Genomic DNA, 21,375 nt, shown 5'->3' with positions numbered 1-21,375 from the left:
CATTCTGTGACTTTCATCATAGGAGAGACTAAAATCAGGATTTTTTTTCAAAGTTTTTGCATAATGCAATTATCAAATACAAGTATTTTCATTTTGACCCTGTGATTCAAATGACTTGACAATCTCTCTGTGTCTTTAGAAGAGAATTATTGTATGGTAAATGGTGCTTTGTTAGAAATTATACACCATTATATCAAAAACAACTATTTATCATAGTGGGTTTCATAGTACTATTGTTTTGTCAAGGAGGGTCAAACGATACCAAAGGGAAAATCAAATTCATAGATTGAAGAGTTGTTTATCATACGAAGAGTACATCGATATTGGTTTATCTGTAGTTTGGTTGCTGCCTTTTATAGCTGACTATACAGAATGGGCTAAACTGGTCAAAACATTTACTAAATTTTATCACCGGTATAAGGAAATAATTCGTAAATATAACTCAACATGCAGACATCTTATACGTTCAGGTATTTCACATCCAAAATTTTATGGAAATATTCTTTATAAAGCACAAAAATGTCAGTATTCTCCTCAGAAACTAACAAAACCTTTAAATAGACTTATTAAAAGGGGATATAGTTAAGATACTGTTGTCAGGTCATTAAAGATTGCATATTTTGGCTTTAACATTGATTCACTGATAGGGTCTTTGCATCGGAACTAAACACATTTATTTCTAAAAAAACAGTTGTTGGCATGACACGGGTTATGTTCTTCTCATATATTTCATGATAGTATGATACTAAACCCCTAACGGGAGGGATTGTACCTGATATTCATATGATGAAGACATAATCTTTCAATCAGTTTAATTGAGGTCTGGAGCTGGCATGTCAGTTAACTGCTAGTAGTCTGTTGTTATTTATGTATTATTGTCATTTTATTTATTTTCTTTTGTTACATCTTTTGACATCGGACTCCGACTTCTCTTGAACTGAATTTTAATGTGCGTCTTGTTATTCTTTTACTTTTCTACATAAGCTAGAGGTATAGGGGGAGGGTTGAGATCTCATAAACATGTTTAACCCCGCCGCAATTTTGCGCCTGTCCCAAGTCAGGAGCCTTTGGCCTTTTTTAGTATTGTATGATTTTAAATTTTAGTTTCTTGTGTATAATTCGGAGTTTAGTATGATGTCCATAATCACTGTACTATTATGCATATTTTAGGGGCCAGCTGAAGGACACCTACGGGTGCAGGAATTCTCGCTACATTGAAGACCCATTGGTTGCCTTCGGCTGTTGTTTGCTCTATGGTCGGGTGGTTGTCGCTTTGACATATTCACCATTTCCTTTCTCAATTTTATTTGCTCATTGTTGAAGGCCATATTTCTATGTCATTTAGTTTTTTGTGGAAAGTTGTCTGAATGGCAATCTTACCACATCTTCTTTTTCATATTCATTGACTTGTACCCAACATTTATTCACATTAGCTTGATTTATAAAAGTAAAATAAAATCCAATGTCTGTATTTATTTATTCTTTCAATATTTGACAACAGTATCATTTTTGTCTTTTTTCAAACAATAAGCACATCAGATGGTATTTGTTAAACAGTTCTTCTTTATTGTGCCCCAACTTGTTGAGTACGTAGCATGTCCAGTTGTTTCAAACTGGTTTGAACTGTATCCAGGTTGTCTCTCCAGTGTAACAGACTCTGTTGTATCATCTGCCAGTGTTGTCGGCCAAACTGTCGATGGATTGATGAATGGATGACAACTTTCTTCTGCATCTGATCTATCTTCACTCTCACAGACTTAGTTCTTAAAACTGCAAAGATAATAATAATATATACCAGATCTTCACCCTCACTGACTTAGTTCTTAAAACTACAAACAAACAAAAAATGTCAAACGGTTAAAAAAAATATTCCTGAAAGTGAGATACACAATTTCTTAAAGAAAAACCATATAGTTACTATAAAGTTTGGTTTAGTGTAATTAAAACCTGGGTATCCCTGTATTATAAGTTATGATGCATATGATTGCAAGAGACTATTAGTATACATCAAAAGAAGAATTCCACTGTTTCGTTATGTTGTACATCTATAAAAATGTCATTTTCAATGCATATTTCTCTTGTGTTTAAACATTGCTCCTGGTAAGTAATTGGTAATTTTTAAAACAGACTTAGATCATGATCTTGTTTATACTAATTAGGCCATTCTTCTGTAAATGACAAATTGCAAACTGTAAGACCATTAACACTCATGAGTAGTTCAAATTTTGATTCTGCTGTTTGTGACACATGTATATGTCTTTAAAGACAGTAAGTTGTGCCCTGTGATTTTCAAAATGTTTTATATTTACTTTTGCATAAATATTAGAATATGAAATGTTATTGAGAACTTACTGTCAATGATAAACTCTTCAATTTCTGACTCCTGAAGATCTAACTCCTTTTGGATGACACTATAATCTAACTCCTTTTTATTTTCTGACATCTGCATAAACGTCAACATTCTCATCTTACGTAAATTCTGGTCATGTGATAAACCTGTAAATAATAAGGCGAGAAAAGCATTAGCAAAGTTCAGGGTGCATGTCCACTCCTGAAAATACATCTCAAGAATATAATTTGCAAATACTGTAGTGTTGACAAATTCTAATCATAGTCATGAGATAGCTATATTGTTGCTCATGTCTATTGCACCACAGCTGACAATTTGAACTATAAGATATGATTTTTTTTTAAATTCTGTCAAATTATCAATGAACACCAATTAAAGTTATGTCACTTCAGTTGTTATGCAAAAGTCATAATTGATGTTCATATTAAAATTTACAAAAATCATGAACTGTTTATGTGTGTTGCTATTTGCTCCAAAAACTGAGGTTGAGACCTGATATTAGGCCAAATGTAACATAAAAATTGATGTTGCATAAATATTCCAGTGCAGACAAAAACTTGGAAACTATTACTGTAAATTCAGAAATTAATGCGAGGTTTTTATTATTGCGAAAAATGCGACAGAGTTGTTAACGCAATAATTTAAACTCGCATTTTGAAATATTTTATATGAATTAAACAGGATTTTTCTTAAAATCGTAAAAATTTAAATCGCATATAAGTTTAAAACTACAAAATCGTAATAATAAATGCACGCAATAATTTCTGAATTTACAGTAGTTGGATGAATTCTTACGATCCTGTTTGACTAAAGATCTTTATCATTTTACATACACAGTAAATGTACTTGAATTATTTACCTAATGACTTGACAAAGTCTGTATTAGTTTTGTAGAACTGTTGGTACTGTGTTATTGTACCTGATACAAATATGGATAATAACTGAAAAAAGAGACAAAAGGTTTAAGAATAGTTAAAAAAATAATGAAGCTATAAAGACACTGTTTCGCAGTAAATTCCTGACAATATGATAAATATATGAGTTCATTGTATTTTCAAAGAAACACATTATATACTACAGCGGATTTTTTTTTTTTTGAGGTCTAATTTTTGTAGATTAAATGGGTATAGGTGAATTACAAATTTTAATGTTCAACAAAATATGAAGTTTCGAAAGGAACTAGTTTTGTAAAACCTTTCACAGCTTGTTGCAAATCCTGTTCCTTTATTTATTATATGTGTTGTATATAAAGTCAATAAATCAACAACTTTGACATAAAATAAGTGAAACTGCGAGCTACTGCTCACTGATGGTACCCCCACCGCAAGTGGATAATACTAATAGTGTAAAAATATGCAAGTGTTCGGTAAACAGGAAGTTGTCGAGTGATGAATCTGAAAACGCATCACACGGTATAGCTGACTTATATAAATCCTGAAACCAAATTTCAGATATCCTTGTATTGTAGTTCCTGAGAAAAATGTGACGAAAATTTTCAACTTGGCTATCATGTGTAAAAAAATGTAAGTGTTCGGTAAACAGGAAGTCGATGAATGATGAATCTGAAAACGCATCACACGGTATGGCTGACATATATAAATGTTGATACCAAATTAAAGAAAGGGTGAATGTGTAGTTCCTGAGAAAAATGTGACGAAAGTTTCATGGAACGGACTGACTGATGGACGGACTGACAGACAGAGGTAAAACAGTATACCCCCTTTTTTGAAAGCGGGGGTATAAAAAGAGACAAATTATCATTTGGTAAAAGCACATACGAAAAAGTGAAATGTATAAATGTCACCCATTTATTCCTCCATATACTTACATCATGTATGAGTTCTCCTTCCAGGAACTTGACAGGCTTCAGTAACAACAAGTGGTCCATCAGAAATGTGTTTGGGTCTGCTAAATGTGTTACTATACATCTATAAATAATACAATATCATTATTTCATTTGGGCTACATCTAATTTTCACTAATAAGATGAGTGTGCTGTTGTCTGTGTTAATATGTGTGTAAAAAGGGACCATTTGAAAAACTTTGTTAAAGAGTTTGGGGCTCTTTTTACAAAAACATCTTACGATAAAAGTTGATAATTTCACCTGGAAAGTTCATGTGGTTCTTCATATTAGATTTCATAAAGCTACTTTTTTAAAAGACAAAATGACACATCCTTCTGCAATTTTTAGAACAAACTATAGAAATTTCATTTAGAAAAAAACAAAAGAAGCATTTTACTTATGCTTTAATGTGGGAATTGATGTCAATATCAAGAAGTACAAGATTGAAAAGACAATGATTGAAATAGGACAAGAGTAATTATAACCTTTATCAACACCTTTAACTCTTCGTGTTTCCTAAACTTGTTAGCTTTATAAATGACAAAACATACATACCTGTGAGCATCATTTTTAGCCTGTGAAGCATTGTCTTCTGTGTATGTACCAAGAAGATCTATCATTACTTTTGTTGCTGCTTCACTGAAAAAAATGGATGAAATAAGTAAATACACTATACATCCAGCAAAAATACAATAACTTATTCAATTGATTCGTTTCTTCATCTATAAAAATGATCAATTAGTCACTTTTCAGACAATAAGGACAAGAAACCACATTAATGTTCTCTTCACTCAAAAACTGCCCATTTGTCCTCATATCTTTGATAGGACACTTGAAAATATAGTATTTTTCTATGGCACCACAACTACATTTAATGTATAACTACTGTTTTTTTTTTAAATTTTGTGTTATCTCACCTTTAATACAGGCATAAATTGAATCCTAGATTTAAATTTCAAATTTCCCTGATAATTCAAGCATAGTAAGACCACAAACACATTCTGTCTTCTCTTACATTGGTTAATTGTTGGGTGCATAAAGTCCAGTTTCATGCATGTTCAGGACTACCTTCTCTTACAATACCAATACTAAATTATGTATTATAATAACGCCTCCAAATATATAGCCTCAGTAAAGTGTTTACCTTGTTTTAGTATCTAATAAAGCGTCATGTAAACTTCTCAGTAAAGTGTTTACCTTGTTTTAGTATCTAACAAAGCGTCATGTAAACTTCTCAGTAAAGTGTTTACCTTGTTTTAGTATCTAATAAAGCGTCATGTAAACTTCTCAGTAAAGTGTTTACCTTGTTTTAGTATCTAACAAAGCGTCATGTAAACTTCTCAGTAAAGTGTTTACCTTGTTTTAGTATCTAATAAAGCGTCATGTAAACTTCTCAGTATATTCTGGTACTTTGTTGATGATACATCCCATTGTTTGGCCCATTTCTTTACCTACAAATTAAAGAATTAGTCAGTAAGCTGAAATCTTCATAACTCTCATTAGTAAAAGTTCTCTTATTACATGGAAACCTGTCTACAGTTTAAATGTTCCCAATATGACTGTACTTGGACATAACACAGAATTAATATGAAAACACCCATTTATAGCACTATAAACAAAACACCTGTCTTATCAGAAACAAATTTTTCAGCCCTTAAAGAACAGTTACAGACATGTTTTACTGTATATTAATTGTGTTTATAAATATGTGACAGTCAAGCTATTCATATTAAAGAATTTAAAATTTAGGAACTCAATAAGAGGTCATCTCTTATTTTTCATTTTCTAGACCTTCTGTAACTACACATGTACATGTAATAAAGTAACACAAGTTAAGTCTGAGTTATAACTGTAACTAAATATTAATACTTACATTGGTTAGATTTGTATTGACTAAATACAATAGATCTGTTTGGTGGGCTAATTTGACTAAACATAGGTATACATCAGCTCTTGAGGAACTTTTCTCGTCCAGACCAGAAAACAAGTTTGATAATCTGTCAGAAAGGTAGAATATTGTAAAATCAGAGGATACAAGATACATATAAAAAAAATTGTATCATAGAAATTTTTTTTGAAGGCTGTACAGTGACCTATATAGTTATTAATATCTGTGTCATTTGGTCTCTTGTGGTGAGTTGTCTCATTGGCAATCAAACCATATCTTCTTTTTTATAATTTGCAACTAAATTGATAATAGCCATTTGATACCCAAGCAATGTAAACATGTTTTACTCTATCTAGTTGTTTAGTCTAGTTGAGCAATGACCCTACAATAGTCACTGAGTTCTGTAGTGAACAATGACCCTATAATAGTCACTGAGTTCTGTAGTGAACAATGACCCTACAATATATATATAGTTACTGAGTTCTGTAGTTAGCAATGACCCTACAATAGTCACCAAGTTCTGTAGTGAACAATGACCCTATAATGGTCACCAAGTTCTGTAGTGAACAATGACCCTATAATGGTCACTGAGTTCTGTAGTGAACAATGACCCTACAATATATATATAGTCACTGAGTTCTGTAGTTAGCAATGACCCTATAATAGTCACCAAGTTCTGTAGTGAACAATGACCCTATAATGGTCACTGAGTTCTGTAGTGAACAATTCCAATGACCCTACAATAGTCACTGAGTTCTGTAGTTAGCAATGACCCTACAATAGTCACCAAGTTCTGTAGCGAGCAATGACCCTACAATAGTCACTGAGTTTTGTAGTGAACAATGACCCTACAATAGTCACCAAGTTCTGTAGTGAGCAATGACCCTGCAATAGTCACTGAGTTCTGTAGTAAACAATGACCCTTCAATAGTCACTGAGTTATGATCAATCTAAGTTAAACACACAAAATAGAAAATCTGTCCAAAGCATCTTGTGAATCTATAAAATAACAAGCGGCTCTCAAGAGCCTGAATCGCTCACCTTAATTCTTTTGGTTAAATCTCGCATCAATGTTGGAGCTATGTTTCTTACATACAAGGAAATAAAATATAAAATTTATACTAGATACTCTGAAACTCATTTAGCCTAAGTTTGGCTGAAATTGATACAGCAGTTTCAAAGATGAAGATTTTTTAAAGTAAGTCAACATGATGAACAAATTGTGAAAAAAAGTCTTTAAAGGGCAATAACTCCTTAAGGGGTCAATTGACAATTTTGGTCAAATTGACTTATTTGTAGATCTTACTTTGCTGAACATTATTGCTGTTTACAGTTTATCTCTATCTATAATAATATTCAAGATAATAACCAAAAACAGAAAAATTTCCTTTAAAATAATCAACTAAGGGGCAGTAACCCAACAACAGAATGTCTGATTCATCTGAAAATTTCAGGGCAGATAGATCTTGACCTGATACACAATTTTACCCCATGTCAGATTTGCTCTAAATGCTTTGGTTTTTGAGTTATAAGCCAAAAACTGCATTTGACCCCTATGTTCTATTTTTAGCAATGGCGACCATGTTTGTTGATAGATCAAAACTTCAGATACAATTTATAAACTAGATACCCTAAGGAACATTCAGTTTAAGTTTGGAAGTATTCGGCCCAGTAGTTTCAGAGGAAAAGATTTTTGTAAAAGATTACCAAGATTTACGAAAAGTGGTTAAAATTGACTATAAAGTGCAATAACTCCTAAAGGCAAATGAAAGGGGTCAACTGACCATTTCGGTCATGTTGACTTATTTGTAAATCTTACTTTGCTGAACATTATTGCTGTTTACAGTTTATCTCTATCTATAATAATATTCAAGATAATAACCAAAAACAGCAAAATTTCCTTAAAATTACCAATTCAGGGGCAGCAACCCAACAACGGGTTGTTGGATTCATCTGAAAATTTCAGGGCAGATAGATCTTGACCTGATAAACAATATTACCCCATGTCAGATTTGCTCTTAATGCTTTGGTTTTTGAGTTATAAGCCAAAAACTGCATTTGACCCCTATGTTCTATTTTTAGCAATGGCGACCTTGTTTGTTGATAGATCAAAACTTCTGATACAATTTATAAACTAGATACCCTAAGGAATATTCAGTTAAAGTTTGGAAGTATTCGGCCCAGTAGTTTCAGAGGAGAAGATTCTTGAAATAGTTTACGACGACAGACAACGGACGATGACGGACGCCAAGTGATGGCATAAGCTCACTTGGCCCTTTGGGCCAGGTGAGCTAAAAAATGAGAATGGAAATGGGAAACGTGTCAAAGAGACAACAACTTGACCGTAGAGCAGAAAACAGCTCAAGGTTTGAGCTGAAAACAGCTTTGCATACAAAACAACACCCCCTAAATTCAGTTAGGGACTAACTTACAATTTAATTCTCAAACTAGCTCTTTTGTCTCCACTGCTGGATTTAGCAACTGCTTCACAAAACTGGAGTACTGGTTCTTGTATCTGATCAGGTGGCAGCACTAATACAAGGGAGATTATACTGTTCATTGTCATCTCTAAATCTATAAAATTAAGGGAGATAACATTTATATAAGGAAAATATTGTTTCAAGTCATCTCTAAATCTGTAAAACTAGAGGCTCTAATTATATAAAGAGCCTGTGTAGCTCACCTTGGTCTATGCAAATACAAAGTTTTTTTATTGTCAATTATGACGCCCAATAATTTGAGCAGTACAATTAAGTTCAATTTCATACAAGTGATTACATATTGATTACATTGATTATTTAACAATTAAACAAAGTCAAGTTTTTTTTTCACCTAAATAATATCTGCAAAATAGATGAATATATATATATATATATATAGTTTTACAATATAATATAGATGGACAAACTACCGGTGACTAAACTGTATCTAGAATTGAGTTTCTCTCTTTAAATAAAGTACACAATAATAAACTTACTTTTTTAATTATAACATTATCCTCAGATGACATTAACCATATTAATTTTGATTTATTTGGGAGGCTTTTAAAGTTTTTGTTAACCTTATTTAAGTAATCTATATATTCAGATCTTTTATTTTCTAAAACAGGACACTGAAGAAGAAAATGAATTTCATCTTCAACTTCAGTGTTACATAATTTACATATTCTATCCTCCACTTGAAGCCCCACATATCTGCCTCTATGTGAATATTCAACAAAGGACACAGATGGATTCATGACAAAATTGTGTTTTGGTGAAGGTGATGTGTTTGTAGATCTTACTTTACTGAACATTCTTGCTGCTTACAATTATCTCTATCTATAATGATTGGCCCAGTAGTTTCAGTGGAAAATGTGTGTTAGTAAAAATTTACAAATTTTATGAAAATTGTTAAAAATTGACTATTAAGGGGAATAACTCCTTTGGGGGTCAATTGACCATTTTGGTCATGTTGATTTATTTTTAGGTTTTACTTTGCTGTAAATTATTGCTGTTTACAGAATCTCTATCTATAACTATATTCAAGATAATAACAAAAAACGGCAAAATTTCCTTCAAATTACTAATTTCGGGGCAGCAACTCAATAACAGGCTGTCCAAATCATCTGAAAATTTTAGAGCAGATCTTGACCTGATTTACAATAGGTCAGGTGAGCTAATAAAGGGAGATAACTATGGAGTAAAAACAGCACTTATATAAGGAAGATAATACTGCTTTTAGTCATTTAATTTTTAGAATAAAAGAAACAAACAGCTTATAAGTAACTATAGAGATAAAGCTGAATATCTTCAAAATCTTAAAGGTTTGTTTTTTTGGCAAAGCTGATGTTTATCGCAGACCGTTGTGTAAATTTATTAAAAACTGTTTGAGGAAATAAAACATTGCCACTTGTGTTCTGTTAATAACAGAGTCATACAAATTTAAAATTTAAGATTGTTCTCAGCCCTGCAGTTTTTACTCTTAGAATTTATTCTTTGAAATCATGGAAAAGGCCAGTATTTCCATACAATTCACTGTTACAGATAAACTATCAATAATAATAATACAATAAATCATTTTATGATGGACCACAGTTGAATCATATATAAAATATGCAACTTTTTGTAACTTATCTTTCGATAAATTTTATTTAAACTTTATTCATACAATATTTCAGGATTAAATGACTATATACATAAGAAGACGATACAGGAATTTAAATCTATTTTTAGCATCACAGGTAAACTATAAATAGACACAAAAGATGGTATTATGAGTTCAGACATTTTGCTTTTCAATAATGGCATTCAAACAGTCTACCTTAAAGGCCCAGATACCTATAAGATGTCAGTTTTGTGAAGTAGAAACGAAGATTGAATGGAAATGTTTGGATTGTTCATTATTGATGTGTAATAGATGTAAAGAAAAAGTCCATCTAAAAATTAAAAGTGCCAGTGATCACAGAATTATAAATATAAAAGATTTGGAGCTTTGTCAACAATCAACGGAACATTTCAAACTCAGTGACATTAAATGTCAAGAACATGATGGACAGGTCTGTTGTTTGTTTTGTCAAACTTGTGAACAATTTATTTGTCTGAAGTGTCTGACTAAAGTTCACAGGGGTCATGAAGTAATGGAAGAAGAGGAGTATAAGTCAGAAATGATCAGACAGGAATTTGAAACAGAAAGCAAACTTGGGAACAAACTAAACAAGCTAACTGTTTCAAGTGAACCTCAAGTAATGAAAACTGATAAAGCTAATATCAAAATTAAAGTTGACACAAAATTTGTTACAGATCTTAGTCGTATTTATTGTCTGGTTTCCTGCCAGGATGGATCAGTTTGGATAGCAGACAACAGGAATACAGTTCAACATATTAAAATTGAACAAAACAAAATTGACGTTATATCACGGTTCAGTATGATTATATGGGACATGGCAATTACTTCTACTAATGCTATCCTTGTATCGGACGGCGGAACGCTACTGAAGTGGATGAATACTGGAACAGGACAGATCACTCACACTATGTATGACATTGCACCACTAACAACATGCAGAATACATATTACTACAGATAATAGAGTCATCATTGGAGCTATACCCGCAGGGAAAATATTCCCTGCTAGAGGAAAGCGTGTAGTCATAGTAATGGATTTAATAAGTGGAAATCATCTAACTGAATTTGAATATGACCAGAACAACAAACCTTTGTTTACATATCCTTACCGGATAACCACAACCCGTCACGATAATATTTGTGTGGTTGATAAGTTAGATGAATCACGAAGAGGTAGAGTTATAATACTAGGACAATCAGGACAAGTGATAAAAATATACACGGGCCATCCTGATATAAACACTGAAGATAGACCATTTAAGCCATCAGATATACTCACAACGCCGTTAGATAATGTTATTGTGGCAGACAGTAAGAACCATGCACTACATATCTTAGACAGTAGTGGACAAATCATATGTTACTATAGGGTGAATCATATAGGGATACGTGGACTCTATTCTCTTGCTTTATCTTCACCAGGACATTTCTATATCGGGAATTATACATCAGATGGTAGTCAGGATCCAAAAGCTAAACTGTTTGAAATAAAGTACTCTGGATTTTAAAGATCAAACTGGTTAATTAACAAATTTTGTACATAGGGCAATGGCATTAAAAAGGAGCAGTTGAAAGTGAGACTTGCCACAAAAACTTGGATAAATGTTACAGAATCACAGTTTGAGAAAAGGTCAACCTGAGATCAATATATTCACAATGTTTTGGAACACTGGGACTGAAATTAAACTAACAAAGCATGATATCAAGTCATGTCAAACAAAGGTTTATTGATCATTGTTTGTTTTACAAATGTTTCATGCATAATAAGAATTATCAATTGACATGCATACCAGTACATTAAAAGAATGTCAACTAAAGGCTCTAACGCATTTGTCGCTCACCTAGGTCTATGTGCATCTTAAACAATGGGCTCTCTCCAATATTGCAGACTAGAGTAGAATTTAGGACAAATCACTTTTATGTTGATTTTGTATAGCTGATATTTTTTTCTGTTCACAGTTTCTATCTAGTCTTTTTACTAGATACAAAACAAAAAGGGTAGAAACAGTTCTTTGAGGTCAATCACCCAAAAATTGTTTAAATTGTCATGCAAGAGCAAGAACTCCAATAAGCAGCCTACTGATGATTTCTGCAAAGTTGACTTATTTGTAGAAATTATCCTGCTGATCATTAGTGGTTTTTTTTTAAAGTGTCTATCTATCTATTATAGTTTTCAAGATGATAGGCAAATTAGTAAAAAGGTTGCAAAAAGTTCCAATGATGAATCTTTCCAAAAAAATGGTTAAATTAGTCTTTAAGGGCAATAATTCATGACAGTTATCACGTTATTACCCAGCTGGTAGATCAACATATCTGAACATTTCTGGTCCAGTCAGATTTTATTCATCTACATCTATTGTGGTTTTCAAGATATTTACAGACAAAACTTGCATTTTACCCCTATTTTCTATTTTTAGCCTTGCTCCTTGGTAGAGGTGTTGGTTGATGGACAGATATAAAATCTAAACATCCTAAAGTCAAATATCAATCTTGTCAAATTTTTATTAAAATCTGTTCAGTAGTTTCAGACAAGAAGATCTTTGAACAATAGGATCCCATAAGCTGTTTACATGTACCTTGTATTTCACCCAAAAATAATCTAATACAGCAAGATTGTTTGGTGAGCAAGATTGTTTGGTGAAAAAGGTAAGTTGGGAGCTATTGACATTCTGATTATTTCCTCTAGCTTTTATGGTTTTCAAGATATATTAATGTACTTTACCCATATGTTAAATTTTTTGTCATGGCATTTTGACTTACTGAAAAAACAGCACAAACATACATGTACAACATGCCCTCAGAATCATTAAACCTTACTTTTGGTTTAAATTGGTTTAGTAGTTTCGAATGAGAAGATATCTGAAGAATTTTACAATGGATAAGATGGATGATGAATGCTTAGTGATGACAAATGCTCTTGTTGCCTTTTAAGTCATGCTAGCTAAAATGCATTCAAAATATATATATGAAATAATAAAAATCCATAACTTGAGTCTTTTATCATTTTTAATAAAGCTGACAGATTTTTATAATTATGTCAATTCTAAAATATCCAATCACTGAAAAAACACATCTAAACATCAAGTAGGTGTTTCATTTATGCACTTCAATCATTAGGTCAGAGTCTATAAAAAACGTTGAAAATATGAGGACCACAGAATAAATTTGTAACAAAAGTGCACACACTGAAATGTCTCGTCTTCTCTTCTAATCATTGATATTATGTTGATAGTCCTAAATATAAAGCTTTATTACAACTGTCACATAAACTTAACATAAACCTTAATATTGACCCGTGAACCATGAAAATAAGGTCAGGTTCAGATGAACCATGCCAGGCAGGCATGTACAGCTAACAATTCTTCCATACAACAAATATAAATAACCTACTGCTTATTAAAACAGACCAAAACACAAAAAATTAACAGAGCCATGAACCATGAAAATGAGGTGAAGGTCAAATAAAACATATGCGACTGACATAAAGATCAAAAACTATTTCCATACAACAAATATATTTGACCTATTGCATATAGTATCAGAAAAAAAGACCAAAATTCAAAAACTTAACTTTGAGCACTGAACCACGAAAATGAGGTCAAGCTAGGTCAGATGATTTAATTATCTATGGATAATAGAGATATTTAAGCCTTTTATTAACCGGATTTTTGTGACAAAAATGTCGGTTATTGATTTGGAGATGCTCCGCGGGAGGGTGGTCGGGCGGGCGGAAATCAAATGTTGTCCGTGCATTAACTCATGAAGCGTTCAACCACAACTTTTAAAATTTTAATATGTTGTTACTGACAACTAAATGAAGGTCAAGTTCAATAATGGCGATTTTGACTTTTACCTGTCAGCTAGACATGTACACCTAACAATCATTCAATACACCAAATATAGTAAACCTATTGCATAGACCAAAATACAAAAACTTAACTATTACCACTGAACCATGAAAATGAGGTCAAGGTCAGATTACACAAATATACTAGACCTATTGCTTATAGTATCTGAGATATGGACTTGACCACCAAAACTTAACCTTGTTCACTGATCCATGAAATGAGGTTGAGGTCAAGTGAAAACTGTCTGACGTGCATGGGAACCTTGCAAGCTATGCACATACCAAATATAGTTATCTTTTTACTTATAATAAGAGAGAATTTAACATTACAAAAAAATCTTAACTTTTTTTAAGTAGTCACTGAACCATGAAAATGAGGTCGAGGACATTGGAAATGTGACTGACGGAAACTTGGTAACATGAGGCATCCATATACAAAGTATGAAGCATCCAGGTCTTCCACCTTCTAAAATATAAAGCTTTTAAAAAGTTAGCTAACGCTGCTGTCGTAGCCAGAACACTATCCCGATGTCGAGCTTTCTGCAACAAAAGTCACAGGCTCGACAAAAACTATGGAGTTATTAAATGTATGCAAAAAACTAAATTTTCAAAGAACTTATTTGGTGAAAAAAAGTATTTTAATTACCTAGAGAAGCCACATCACAAATAGATTTTCAGGATGTGCTAATCTACGTAAAAATTCATCTTACCTTGTATACTGAATATTTAATCAAATATGTGGTTATGTCAGACAGCTTAGAAACGAGACATCATACATACATTGTATTCAAGTTTCAGATAAGAGTCAAGAAATTGAGAAAAGGCTACCATTACCTGAACTACACTTCTGTGCCATATTGCTGAAAGCAACAGTCAGTCATGGGCTTTTTTTTAAACCAAAAAAGGAATTAGTGTGCTGTGTGTGCATTTTATATGAATGATTATTACCTGCATCAATATTTAGATTTTCCCACAGATATTTGCTGGCTTCTATGATCTGACGTAAATCTCCTAAACTATTCCCCTCAAGAGCCTCAGCAGAAATATCTGCTCCGACTTCTTTGAGGTAGCCCCGCAGCTCGAGGACCTGAAAATAAAAGATAAATAAATCAAGATGTACTGTGAAAAAAGTTTAAAACTATTAAAGAGTTAAAAAGAATACGGGTACATAATAATAAAAGCCAACATATTGCTTTTGTTGTTTATTTTTTTTCCTTCCACCTATTATTTTTCTTGTGCAATAAAGATTTTGCCTAAATACTTAGTTTATGATATTGTAGAGTTTATACACTTTTGAAACTGACCTTTTTTAACAGAACACCAAGCACTGTTTTTCTTGTTATTACTTAGATCTCCTTCCCAACACCGTTAAAGAAAGCATAAAATTTATTTTTATTGCTAATTATATACTCAGAATGATACATATTATTTTGACAAAATGCAAAAAAGACTTCATATGACATGTATAATAGTACTTTACATGTATTCGTCACCAATTTATCTCACCTCACTTCTGATTAATTGTCATTATTGCAACAGAATGATTGGTTTAGGGCTGTCACATGATGACCCTACATGTATGTATCAATACAGTGTCAGTAGAATTCATATGTATTTCACTATGCAATTTTATACACATCTTTAATAGCAGGGAAAGTCCTGTGGGCAATAATTCGTTGAATCCATCATGTCCATAGAGGGATAGTAAAATGTATAAATTCTGCCTATGGGTTAACCCCTACGAATTTTACTAACCCTCTACCGATCAGTACTGTAAATTCAGAAATTATTGAGTGCATTTATTAGTGGATTTTGTCATTCTAGACTTAAATGCCATTTTAATTTTGACGATTTTTGGGAAAATCCTGTTTAGTGCATGTAAAATATTTCAAAATGCGAGATTACAATATTGTGATTACAGCTCTGTTGCATTATTCGCAATAATAAAAAGCTCGCAATAATTTCAGAATTTACAGTATTCAGACTCATCCCTATAGATTTTACTAGCCATCTAAGGATCTGTATAATTCGGCCTCAACCCCTAGTATAGTTTTACTAACAGAAACAGACTATGGATCTGTAGGTGGTCAGTCAGTCAGGGGTACTACTTGTACAAGTGTATTTTATTTACTTGAAGAAGTAAAAAAAAATATACACATATAAGTAAATTTGTAGGATACTTTTAAAAACAAGTGAATTTTATTTACTTGTATAGGTAAAAAAAAAATTGGCTTAGTTATGTCCCTTAAGCATTCAGAATTTTTTACTTGTACAAGTAAAAAAATCATCCTTTCTTCTTTTCTTGAATTCTTATGATTTCTTTGCTCTAATAGAATTTTAAATTGTGTACCCTTTACAGATGTCTTTACTAATCATTTAAGTGTAATTTCATGGACAATGAAAGTCCCATTTGTTTGTTATCTTCTTAACACTGCTCATTTACAAGCCCCAACGGAGCAATTTTTGAAGGCCTTGCGCAAATATACAAGATCTTTGCTCAATCAGTTTCTTTGATGAATTAATGAGATGAAACATTGAACTTTAATGAAAAAATTTGAGCAAACCTGGGAAAAAATTTGTAAGGCATGATTTTACATCTTGAAACTTGAGGATTTTTGTTGGATTGTAAGAAAAATTTACTTATACAAGTAAATTTTTTAGAAAATTAAGGGGAGATTATTCAAACATTATTTATTTACTTATATGTGTATATTTTTTTTCACTTCTTTAAGTAAATAAAATACACTTGTACAAGTAGTACCCCTGACTGTCAGTAGCAAACCATATAACTTCAGTATAAGTTTATAAAAGTGTTCTTGTGAAACTTATCCCATTGAACTAGAGATAAAGGATACTACAGATACAGTCAAGTCGGCTTCATATCTTGACTTGCATCTAGAAATTGACAATGAGGGTCAATTGAAAACAAAACTTTACGACAAAAGAGATGATTTCAGCTTTCCAATTGTGTCAGAACTTTCCATTTCTAAACAGCAACATTCCAGCAGCACCTGCATACAGGGTATATACATGTATCTCCCAATTGATACGATATTCCCGTGCTTGCATTTCCTATCATGATTTTCTTGATAGAGGGTTGCTGCTCACAAGGAAGCTATTAAACCAAGAGTTCCAAATGGTGAAGTTGAAATCATCCCTTCGTACATTTTATGGACGCCATCACGAGTTGGTTGACCATTATGGAATAACCATTTAAAAAATGATATCGGAAATATTCCTTACGTCGTAACTAAAATTCCTTTCCCCTTCATGAATGTTCCATACTAAAGCTGCTGACCCTGTTTGTTTAAAGTCAAAGTCCAATGGTGTCAAAACCATGTGACACATTGAATTGTTGAATGTTCTACCCAGTCAAATTGCTCAACTGTCAATTGGGTGATTTTTTGCAGACTAAGGCAATTACATTATTTGTTTGTGTGATATTGCTTGGAAATAAGTTGTAATAAATTAGGGAATTATTCATTTAGGAAACCTCATTTTTAGCCATGAATTTCGACATGAATATTTTCAAATGTACCTATGGTCAGTATATTGACACTCTAAATTAAAAAAAAAAAATTGTTTATGAAAAATATATGTAAAATGATTTTTGTTAACCTATTCTATATTCCTTAACAAAAATCTGGCAAGAACATCATCTTTTTTCCCAAAGTTTTTCTTTCATTTAAGATGTTTTTTTCTTTGCAGGATAATCGTGTAAGAAGTACATACCTTTAAGGTGCTTGTCATTTTGTAATTCTTAAAAATATGATTTGCTAGGTTTGTTTTGTCTGCTACTAAGATTGATAACGCTTAATGGAATGCACACTTACACATGTAGCAATGGAGGCCGGAAGTGGGATTTTCTTAAGTTCTGAAACGTTTTTTGGCATTTGGAAGTCAGGTTTAAGTCTATTTTAAGTTGGAATGCATCAATTTTTTTCACAGATAACAAGACAAATTTATATCAGAAGACTCTTCGGTTTTGGCTTTTAAGAAAGTGAAAACAATCAGATAAGAAGACAATAGAATATTATGGAATAATATCAGTCAAATAAAAGAAAGTGTAGTACATGTATATCATGTTGTTCAGAATCGGGAAAACAGTGCCTTTTGAAGTTCATTTTTCAATTCATTTTTCAAAGACCATGTGGTGTTCAGAGAATCAAGGTCAAAAGCAAATGTAGAATATTATCGACTCAACCACAAATAAATAACATTTCCAAATGATTTATGTATCCTATTTATTGAACAGTTTACAAAAACAGAGAAAATCAGAGGATATATCAATGTTCTGTCAATGCTTAAGAAATGATTGTATGATTTAAATATGTGTAACAGTCTTTTGAGAAGAGAAAGGGGGGGGGGGGGTCATGTTTACAAAAGTCTGAGGTTGTGCAAAATAAATCAACCAAGATTTCTAATAAATCAGATCATTAAATAAATAAAATTCCTGTAAACAAAAGAAAATGAATTTTGAGCATAAGGTAAACGTGGTAAAGAAAATAAAGAACTGACCATTAGGCCAAAAAAATTATATGTCTGTTAATGGTTACCAACCAACCCTAATTTGAGCGCCAATCCTTTGTCATTTTACGTATAAAAGTGAAAAATTAATAGAACTAGTGTCAAAAGCCAATTAAGGGTTGCAAATAAATCTAATCAATTGCCTGATACATCCCAATGTTCACAATGGTGAATATGACAGCTGTTTTAAGGAAACTCGCAACTGGTGTAATGAAAATAAAACTTTGTCACCATTTTTTTCCAACCAACAACCAAGGACAATAATCTAATCATTTAAAATAAGGGTGAACTCTGCCCATGGATAACACGGACCACAGAAAGACGGATCACACAACTCAAAATCATGGCACAAAATGAAAATGACAAAAATAATAAAATGGAAATACGGAATTACCTTCCCTATTTATTTTGATGATGTACCTTCAACAGGCATATATTATTTCTGGCCTTGCACAAAAAAAATGAAATATCTTTGAGATTTTTTTTTCTCTTAATTTCATGAATAAAAATGAATATTTAAAAGATGAAATTACATGAATTATGTGCCCGGAGATTGCTAGAATGCAGGATTTTTTGCGCTTCCAAGGGCCTTGAGCAGCCCCACACCCCTGCTGTAACACATGTGGTAGCTCCATATAATTTTAAATTAACCTGCTACTTCAATTTCAAGGGAATGCTCTGTTCTTTAGAATAACAATGAAATCATATCTTTTGAAAAAAAAACTATTGAGAAGAGTAGAAATACGTATTCTGCTCTAATTTTGAACGCTGGTATTAGCTTAGTGATGTCATTGTGTTTTTCCATGTGATGAGTACAATAACAAATTCCAAAGGAACCAAAAAGATCACTGATCTTAGACTACGGTAGGGTATGAAAACCCGACTTTTAATTAAGATCATTACCAACTTTACTTATATACACATGTATGTAAGATGGAACATACCAAAACATATGACAAAAACAACAATAAACAAGAAATATTTTGATTATCTATGAGGGGGGATAGGAGCTTTATCTGGTGTTTATAAGCTCAGGATTTCAGGATTGAACCTTTCGGAGTTTCGAGAATTCTTTTCTCGTGGATCTGGATTTAGGTTTATCTAAATATGGGACCTCAGTGTGACGCGGGATTGCCGATTTTTAGTAAGCGTGACACGTGAAAGTCAAATTATTGTGGCGTGAAAACAGGAAATGAGGTCTTGGGGATCCCGGGAAATGACAAAAAAGTAAGAATTGCTAACGTACATAGTGTAAGCGGGATGCAGGAATCTGACAAAACAGTAAGCGGGATCCGGGATCGGAACCCCCCAATGAGACCCCCTTTCATGTTTTCGAGATCAGGACCCCGTCTAAGTTTTGATATAAAAAAATTCTCCATATCAATCTTTTTGGAAACATTAACCAGGCATGTGCTTGAGAATAAACATCAGTACATTGATGGTTTTCTGTAACGAAAGAAGAAGATAAAAGTAACGCATGTTGTGGTTTTACCCGGCTGGTGTAAGAATTATGTATGAGATTAAGAGAAAGACTGGGTTTAACTAAAGAAAACTTATAATTCCAAATCCTTGACTGTTTTTCATGTATAATAGATCTGGCGTTTTACCTGCTCATTGATGGGTAAGTCTATGAATACCGGTATGCTCATTTTTTCTGATGGCTTGTTGTCAAATCACACTAACGTGTTAATTTCTTGTTTATCAATGGCAACATTATAATAGGTGATCAGGGAAAATTAGCCATATAAATGAGTAACCGGTCATTTTGCAATGTTATCACAAGTTACTTTTGGAATACATCTTATTATTACTGATATCTATCTATTCGTTTATCTTTATATATTTATACTTTAATCCTTAGGGAGTGTACATGGATCCGCTGTACCCTTGTAGTCAATCAAGGGGTGCGTCTAAACTGGCGGAATCTCGAGTACATACATTGATTGGTTGATTGATTGATTGATGTATTGATTGATTGATTCAGTAATTTGTTGATTCGCTTGAAACGTGTAACAAGGCGGACAGAAGGAAAACCCTAATATCGTTGAGTGTTTTAGAATATAAATGTTCTCGACCAATGAAATTGTAGGATATATGATGTCACTAAATTATAAAGAATGAAAATATTAAAATCATGATCTTAGTAAAGGATTGTCCTATGATTATTTGGATCTTTTGACAGTTCAAAACAAAGAGTTTCTACAAATGATTTACAACAATTGACCAGAAGCACATATATCAGATAGAAAGGCCGTATTTATCACATTTGTGGAAACTGACTATAACACGACTATAACGGTTAAATTGTCACGAAACAAGTAAATGAGCTGAAGTTCACTTGTCCAGTAAAATTTGTACTTATCATGAGAATATTTTGAAATAACTTCAAATTACAAAAAAAAACAATATCAAAGCAATGAAAAATATTGCAAAGCTTTAGCTCTCTAGAACTCTGTTTACCGAACCTGAGGTTGGGAAGAATCACATGAGTAATTTCCAATATTACGATAAAACAAAACACTAGAATGTGCCCATAGTACCCGAATGTCCCAATTTCTATGTTCAGCGGACCGTGAAATTTGGGTCAAAACTCTTATTTGACATACAAAAAATTGAAAGATCATATCATAGGAAACATGTGCATTAAGTTTCAAGTTGACTTACTTCATCATAAACTATCTTGACGTACTGGCCAAAAACTTTAACATGAAGCTGAACAAACGGACGTACGGACGGACGAAGGGATAAGGAAATAGACGCACAGACAGAAAAACATAATGCTTCTTAGTGGGGCATAAAAAATAGGAGTTTGA

General features: G+C 32.5%; 1 protein-coding gene across 1 annotated transcript; it reads right to left on the bottom strand.

The window, feature by feature from the left end:
• Positions 1–1,458: 1,458 nt before the first annotated feature.
• Positions 1,459–20,345, bottom strand: LOC134682931 (eukaryotic translation initiation factor 3 subunit M-like). The gene is made up of 10 exons (XM_063541865.1): positions 20,170–20,345; positions 14,984–15,122; positions 8,515–8,656; positions 6,068–6,191; positions 5,551–5,645; positions 4,750–4,833; positions 4,179–4,278; positions 3,210–3,291; positions 2,353–2,496; positions 1,459–1,770 (listed from the first exon to the last, which is right to left on the bottom strand). The coding sequence occupies exons 1-10, from the start codon at positions 20,209–20,211 to the stop codon at positions 1,565–1,567; spliced, it is 1,158 nt and encodes a 385-aa protein (XP_063397935.1). The 5' UTR covers positions 20,212–20,345; the 3' UTR covers positions 1,459–1,564.
• Between the last annotated feature and the right edge of the window lie 1,030 nt (positions 20,346–21,375).

This window comes from Mytilus trossulus, chromosome 9 (assembly GCF_036588685.1).
Source record: "Mytilus trossulus isolate FHL-02 chromosome 9, PNRI_Mtr1.1.1.hap1, whole genome shotgun sequence".
NCBI classification, from domain to species: domain Eukaryota; kingdom Metazoa; phylum Mollusca; class Bivalvia; order Mytilida; family Mytilidae; genus Mytilus; species Mytilus trossulus.
The sequence above is the reverse complement of the archived record's forward strand: the minus strand, read 5'-3'. Positions and strand labels throughout refer to the sequence as shown.